Source organism: Nicrophorus vespilloides, unplaced genomic scaffold (assembly GCF_001412225.1).
Source record: "Nicrophorus vespilloides isolate i.1.1-1 unplaced genomic scaffold, Nicve_v1.0, whole genome shotgun sequence".
In the NCBI taxonomy this organism is placed as follows: Eukaryota; Metazoa; Arthropoda; class Insecta; order Coleoptera; family Silphidae; genus Nicrophorus; species Nicrophorus vespilloides.
Genome location: NW_017095943.1, coordinates 31478 through 38954, shown reverse-complemented (window position 1 = coordinate 38954; position 7477 = coordinate 31478). Strand labels below are relative to the sequence as shown.

The 7477-nt window shown below is 39.3% G+C and overlaps 2 protein-coding genes across 2 annotated transcripts; one reads left to right on the top strand and one right to left on the bottom strand.

Annotated features, from left to right (window-relative positions):
• Positions 1-446: 446 nt before the first annotated feature.
• Positions 447-3376, bottom strand: LOC108568887 (vang-like protein 2-B). The gene is made up of 2 exons (XM_017930234.1): positions 2844-3376; positions 447-2772 (listed from the first exon to the last, which is right to left on the bottom strand). The coding sequence occupies exons 1-2, from the start codon at positions 2972-2974 to the stop codon at positions 1221-1223; spliced, it is 1683 nt and encodes a 560-aa protein (XP_017785723.1). The 5' UTR covers positions 2975-3376; the 3' UTR covers positions 447-1220.
• A 373-nt stretch (positions 3377-3749) lies between these two features.
• Positions 3750-7401, top strand: LOC108568882 (periodic tryptophan protein 2 homolog). Its single transcript, XM_017930228.1, has 12 exons — positions 3750-3877; positions 3941-4053; positions 4120-4343; positions 4405-4576; positions 4632-5218; positions 5272-5524; positions 5578-5752; positions 5840-6150; positions 6209-6356; positions 6411-6807; positions 6863-7082; positions 7140-7401. The coding sequence occupies exons 1-12, from the start codon at positions 3860-3862 to the stop codon at positions 7279-7281; spliced, it is 2760 nt and encodes a 919-aa protein (XP_017785717.1). The 5' UTR covers positions 3750-3859; the 3' UTR covers positions 7282-7401.
• Positions 7402-7477: the final 76 nt, after the last annotated feature.

Sequence of the window (7477 nt, the reverse complement as noted above, 5' to 3'; positions counted from 1 at the left end):
TTTCAGGTACCTAGATCATAGCATTTCCTTCTATCCTATACTTTCCCTATTTTCTTTTTCATTCCTCCCGGGTGTGCGGTCGCGCGTTTGCTCTCATTTGCTGTGAATGAAAGCAACGGCTTCCACGTGGCCGCATGTCCAGGTGCTAAAGGTATATCATCTTCTCTCGAAGATGATAACCAGGTATCAATTCAAGCGCAAAACACAGCCTCTGAATTGATGCAAGACCGTACGCATTTACCTTCATGAGGTTGCACCTGTTTTTTATACAGAAAATGTGACGGATCCCAATTTTATCCAATTGAGTTTCGTTTATTTATCTAAGGGAATTTATCTCTTGTCTCAGAAAGAACTTCATAAATTTGAAATAAAATGTTAATTTAGAAAAAAAAAATGTCAGTACCTTTATTTTCGTATAAATACATTTTACAAAATCGGTATTATGTGTGTATATATATAAATATAATTAAAAAAAAACTTATTAAATAAAATAAATAAGACAATCGAAAACATTCCTTGTAAATGCTTAAATTTTAGAATACTGTCATTAAAACCTTGCCGTTCTCTTCTTCTTTTTTTTAAATTAATTTTAGAAAAATTACATTTTGCCAAGCCACACTTATTACATCGTTTTTTCATTATATTTGTTTAATATTTTATCAATAAATCGCAGTATATCAAATATATTTCTTGTATATTTTTTACATGGGATACATATATATTAATTTTCAGATCCAAACGTTGATTGACTTTGCACATCCAAATAGCAAAAGTCGTCATATCCCTTCTTCCTTCATTTTGCAACGATTCCTCCTCGTGAAACAATTAAAAAAAAATAAAGTAATACTAAATCCATAGCTTAAATCATAAGTAAAAACTAAAACGGAAATTAAAATTGCACTTGAGGCTTTGTCTTCTCGTAACATACATTACGTAAAATAAATATAGATCTTATGTAAATCTGGCGTAACAGTAGAGCTTAAGTATAAATAAATAAGAAAAATAAAATTTGAGCGAGTACGAGTATTATTTGTTTGTATATATTTTGTTACCAGTTTGCTGTTTTCCTTCTCCTTGTTCATCGTCATCATCGTCGGGCCGAAAATCCAATTAAAATAATCGTTATATCACAATGAATTAAGTACTTAAATTAGAGCGAGAAAGTATGATATGCTTCAAAAAATCAAATTTCAAATCAATCTGTCGTAGACGACTATTGGTCATACTGAGGTTTCAGAGTTGAGTCTTAGAACGAACTTATTGCTCTTCGGATCCACCACCTCCTCGGTGATGTTGAAGTGCGGCAGTTTCTTAATTGTGCAGAGCAGCGAGACGTCGTTCTGTCTCAGTTGGAAGCAAACGTTGTCACCGATCGGTCGCGACAGCAGCTCTTCACAGATCAACGCCCAAGTTTGAACGTTCTTCTGCTCTTTATCGTTCTGAAGAACCGGGTCAGTGATCAAGTACGGTTCCAGAAACGCTCTCGGCGTTAGATCGTGACTCAAGCAATTGGCTAAGTGCGTTAATATACTATCAACTGAATGCCTGGGCTGTTGTCTGGTCACTCTCAGATACTTCTGCAAAGCCCTCGCCATCGACGGGAATATGGCTTGCGCAGCCTCATGAGGATCCATTGGAATAGCAGGCACTTGGTCGTTGTGCAGTCTTTTTATATGCGTGAAAGCCTCTTCAGCGGCTGTGATCAGTCTAGCTCTGCGCTTCTTCACCCTCCTCTCGTACTCGTGTTCTTCGTAGAACCTTTCGTTGTGGCTCGAATCCCTTCTTCTAGCGTGCGCAGCTAACATAGCTCTAGAATTAGATTGTTGCATTCCGCTGTTATTCACCCCGTCCACCTCGTAGAACTTGAAACTGCTGGAAGCCTTTCTCGAGCTCTTCGAAACCGGAATCCTCTCCAAGTAAGGATTGTAAATCGGGAATTCAGTGTAATATTTCTCGAGAACCCAAACAGCCGCCCTCTGTATACTCAGCTGTCCGATGGAAAAAGCTTGTGAAGCTCCGTCCGGACTCCTGATTATCTTGATGTAATACGCCGGCTTCTGGTGCCTGATCTCCATGAGAACAACGGATAAGTAGTGTATGAATAATAAAGTGTCCGTTAAACTGGAAGCGTAAGCTACCAAAGCCTTGTAATCCACGTATTCCTCCGGGGTGATCGCAGCCCTCGCATTCTCAGTCACTTGTACGATGTAGAACAGCCAATTCGCGAATGTGCAGATCAAAGTTAAAGCTAGAACCGTGGCTCTAAACAAGAACACTCCAGGCAACGTAGCGTTCGGCTTCCTGAGGAAGACGGCCCAAGCGCCAGCAGCCAAAATAACCAATTTAAACGCTAACGAAACGAGCAATCCTTTGCATTCGGCGCCGCAGAGCAGAAGCTTCCCGTTGTTCTGTATCCCAACATTGTTCGACAATGCTGGAAAGAAACCAATTTTCGGCAACACCACCATTGCTATGGGGCTCAGAAACGCGGCGATTGATATTATATAAGTTAAGATCGTTCCAAAATACCTCTGGCATATGAAACTCAAGCCAGTGTCAGGCTCCCCAGGCCAATTGCTTACATCTTCCGTAGACTCTGACTGCTCCGATGTGTTCCCGGTTATCGCCGTGGTGTTCTCTCCCCAATTATCGTCCTGCGGCAGTATTTGCACCTCAATCACCTCCTGGCCATCCCTATTATCTGGCGTAATAGTGACCGCCGTCTGAAACGGTGCCATACTGTCCTCGTTCTTGTTGCGAGATTTGCCGCTCCTGAAAATAAATTCACAAAATACCAAATAACAACAGTTGAATCTAATTGGATGTACTGTGAATTTCTTTACCTGGTGCTCCTGTGAGAATGCTGCCTGTAATTGTTTCTGTCCCTGTGGCCCCTGGATCTGCGGGACCTTGAGCTGTTCTCAGACTTCACAGACTCAGTCTCCATGTCTCTGGCTGTAGTCTCATTCCCCATAAACCCTGATTTACCCTCTCACAACTGCACAACTTCATTTGGGGACAAGCCCAAGAAATGGAATAGATTATTTATTATGCACGAATTAATCACACTGACATTTTTATGCTCCACATGTTATTTGTAGTATCGCAATTACGAGAAAACGACTCGATTATGTATTTTGCAACTTTTTTTTTTCACCTCTTCTTGGAATGCACTGGACACTCACTTGGGGCTGGGTTACGCTCGCTGGAAAACGCTCTCAATTGTTGCTGCCCGTCGAACTGGGAACTTTTGTTTGTTGATTTTGTTGCTACGTTGCTCAGGAGACGGCCGAAAAGCCTGCTTTATGAATATTAATTACTCCACAAGTTCTTGTTTTGTTTCAACATGGCGTTGCTTCTGTGCTGTTGATTTACCATTTCAATAACTGAAATTACTTATGGTTTAGGCAACCACCAGCTCTCAATTTGAAGAATATAATTATTTCCTAACAGTACAATTGTTACTTCAAACTTATATATTACTTTAATCAATAGTTTCATATATAATAATTACAATTTGTTGGAACCAAATATATTTATTATTTAATTAATTTAAGACACAAATACAACAAAGTTTCAAATTAACTTATTTTGAGTTGATTATAACAGCATAAATTTAATTAATATGACAATAATTAATGTTCAAAAGATCCTTATTTTTTTATAAATATAATAAACTTTAAACAATTTTGTAGTCAACCAAACTAACAAGTAATCTCCATATTTGGTTGCATTTTGTCACATTGATCACATATTGTTTTTCTTGGTTATGTTTATATTTTCTGCTTCAAATAGTCTCGCACGTGCTTTTTTTAAAACTAATTCTCTCCAGTGTATTATTAGATGAAAAACAACAAACATGAAGTTCAGCTACACGGTAAATATTACAAATAATAATGTGTGTTCAAACAGCAATGATAATTGAAAAAATTGTTTTTAGTTTAACAACTTGTTGGGTTGTGTTTACCGACAAGGCAATCTCATATTCACCAATGATGGCAACTCAGTGATAAGCCCTGTGGGCAATCGAATAACCATATTCGATTTGAAAAAGTGAGTGTTTTATATAATACTTTAAAATCTGCAAGTGAAAAATTAATATTTCTTTGCTTTCTTTAGGAATACATCGACCACTTTACCAGTGGAAAGCAATTACAACTTCACAACTTTAGCTTTAAGTCCTAATGGGTGCACATTATTAGCAGTCAATGAGAACCATGCCACTTTCATGATTTCACTGATCTCCAACACAGTGATCCACAAAAGGAGTTTCCGGCATTTGGTCAAAGCTATTAAATTCAGCCCAGATGGAAAACTATTTGCTATGTGCCTTAACGATGAAGGTATTACCTGTTTTTACTTTTATTTAATTATTTTTTTTTATTAACTTAATTTGGTTTTCAGTTTTAATATTCCAAGCGCCAGGCCCATATTCAGGTGAATACAATGGATTTCACTTGAAGAGGAGACTGGGTGGACTTGCAGATGAAACAATCTGTTTAGATTGGAGTGGTGATTCGAAACTGTTGGCAGTCGGAACTAAGGAAATGCTTGTACATATTTATTCCATGGATAAGTAAGGAATTGTGAACAGAAATTATAAAATAGTTACTAATTTTATTCATTTGTAGTACAAAGAGCAACAGTAGATTAACTTTGGGTAAACAAGGTAGTAAAGTGATATCCGTATTCTTTGATCACAAAACCGATGATTTGATTACGATCACGGCCGGGTCCAAATTACACGTGTGGAAATGCATCAGGCAGAAAGATGACGTCAAATCTGAAGAGCCTATGAAGAAGAAAAAGAAAGAAGATGAGGTAGAAGCCGAGGATTACGATGCGACGAAAACTTTGGAACAGACTGAAGAGGAAATAACGAACGCATTGGAGAAGATCGATATAATCGATGAGGAGGAGAAGTCCAAGAAGAAGAAACGAAAGTTTGACGTTTCCTTTCAAACGACTGGGCACAAAATCCTCCTCGATAATGGTAAAGTGAAGATTTGTTCGGCGACGTATCACAAGGAAAATAGGATATTGGTGGTTGGCACGAGCGTCGGTGATTTTTACATCTACGAAATGCCCGAATGCAGTCTGATCCATTCCTTGAACATTTCCAAAAACAAGATCAAATCAGTGGCGATGAACTGCACCGGTGATTGGATCGCTTTAGGGTGTACGGGCATTGGACAATTATTGGTGTGGGAGTGGCAAAGTGAGTAATTTAAATTTTGTGGTTTCATGTATCTAATTGTGATTTTTTTATAGGTGAGACTTATGTGATGAAACAGCAAGGGCACTCGAGCAACATGAGCTGCATTTCGTACTCCACTGATGGCCAGTACATTGGAACGGGAGGCGAAGATGGTAAAGTGAAATTGTGGAACACCCAGACCGGTTACTGCTTCGTGACGTTCAGCGAACACACGAGTCCTGTTACGTCGCTGCAGTTCTGCGGAAACAAGAAGTTCTTGATTAGCGCTTCTTTGGATGGCACGGTCAGAGCTTTCGATATAATCAGGTCAGTTTTACTTCTATTTAGAAGTTTAGTTTGAATTAACGTTGATGATTTAGGTACCGTAACTTCCGGACGTTGACAACTCCGCGACCCGTGCAGCTATCCTGCGTTTCTGTGGACAGCAGCGGCGAATTCGTAGCTGCCGGTAGTCAAGACAGTTTCGAAATTTACTTATGGTCGATGAAGTTGGGTCGTTTATTGGAGATCTTGAGCGGACACGGTGGACCAGTCGTAAGTCTTTTATTTATACATTCATAGTTTATGTTAAGAAACTTTTAAATTCAATTAAAAATTGATAATTTTTTTTTAATATTTCAGTGCAGCATAGAGTTCAGTCCAAATCCGAACAGCGCTGTGATGGCTTCGGTTTCCTGGGATAAGACGTTACGCATCTGGGACGCTATTGAGAAGGGTTCTGCCCATGAGACCATCGAATTATGCTCCGATGGATTAGCAGTTGCCTTCCATCCTGCTGGTCAGGTGGTGGCTGTTGCTACTTTGAACGGTCAAATCTCCACGTTTGATGTAAAATCCGGTAGCCAATTGTTCACTATCGACGGAAGAAACGATTTGGGAAGCGGTCAACTTGACACGGACTTGGTGTCAGCCAAGCAATCTTTGAAAGCAAAGTAATTGATCATTAATATTTTTTTAAGATGTAGATTAATCATTTAATTCACTTTTCAGGGCCTTTTTGACGTTGTGCTATTCCGCTGACGGCGAATGCATCTTGGCCGGAGGCCAATCCAAGAACGTGTGCATCTACAACATCAAGCAAGGCATTATTTTAAAGAAATTCTCAATCACCTGCAATTTATCTCTGGACGGTGTTCAAGTAATAATTCGATTAACATTGTATTAAGCTGAAATTAATTGATTTGATTATTAGGAATTCATCAGTTGGAGGAACCGCACGGAGTTTGGTAATTTGAAGCTGGTGGAGGAGAGGGAGGAGCTGGAGGGTGGTAAAGTTGCCATCAGATTGCCAGGCGTGCGGAAGGGTGATATGGCCGCCCGCAATTTCAAACCGGAGATCCGCGTTTTCTCCGTACAGTTCTCGCCGACCGGTCAACAATGGACTGCGGCAACCACCGAAGGTCTGCTGATTTACAGCTTGAACACCGGCGTAGTATTCGACCCTTGGGAGTTGCAGATGAACATCACGCCTTCTTCGGTGCGTAAAGCTATCACTGATAACGATTCGACGAACGCGTTGATGATGTCCATGAAATTGAACGAAGCCGGTTTGATCAACGAAGTTTTAGAGAGTATCCCAGTGAAAGACAGTAAGTGTTTATTGATTTATTGGATAATTTGTTATTAAAAAATTTGTTTTTTCAGTTGAATTGACGGTTTCGACTTTGAGCGAGAAATACATTGAGAGGCTGCTGCTGATCGTGTCCACGGCTTTGGATTCTTCGACGCATCTAGAGTTTTACCTGCATTGGGCGCAGAGCATCCTTACCACGCACGGTTTAACGATAAAAGCGCAGCAGAACATGCCGGCGCTTTTGGCGCTGCAGAAGAGTTTGAGCAAGAAATACGAGCAATTTTCCAAGATGTAAGATTTGCAGCCTTTGATTTTTGTTATATATTTTATTTATTTTTTTGATTGCAGATGTGATTTCAATAAATACACGATGCAGTACATCTCGCGATTGGGTGAGGTCAAGGCGAGCGGTGATGCACGCATGATTGAAGAGGACGAAGCGTCCGTTGACGATATTAACGAAGAGATGGATTATTCCGAGGAGGAATGAGACGTCGGTCGGTAATTAAAAAAATATATATTTATTCGTAAGAGATACATATAACAACAACAAAAAAAATAATAATGGAATAAATAAATAAAACAACGCATATTTTCTTCCTCAACAGAATTGAAAGCTCGATTCTTTAAAAAAAAATCACATTATATATTACGAGATTATTCTTAATGATTTGTGGGTTTCTTCT

Coding starts and splice junctions, on each gene's coding strand:
- LOC108568887 (XM_017930234.1), bottom strand. CDS start 2,974: ATGGGGAATGAGACTACAGCCAGAGACATGGAGACTGAGTCTGTGAAG. Junction 2,773..2,843: donor CATTCTCACAGGAGCACCAG/GTAAAGAAATTC, acceptor ATTTATTTTCAG/GAGCGGCAAATCTCGCAACA.
- LOC108568882 (XM_017930228.1), top strand. Junction 4,054..4,119: donor ACCATATTCGATTTGAAAAA/GTGAGTGTTTTA, acceptor TGCTTTCTTTAG/GAATACATCGACCACTTTAC. Junction 5,525..5,577: donor AGAGCTTTCGATATAATCAG/GTCAGTTTTACT, acceptor TTGATGATTTAG/GTACCGTAACTTCCGGACGT.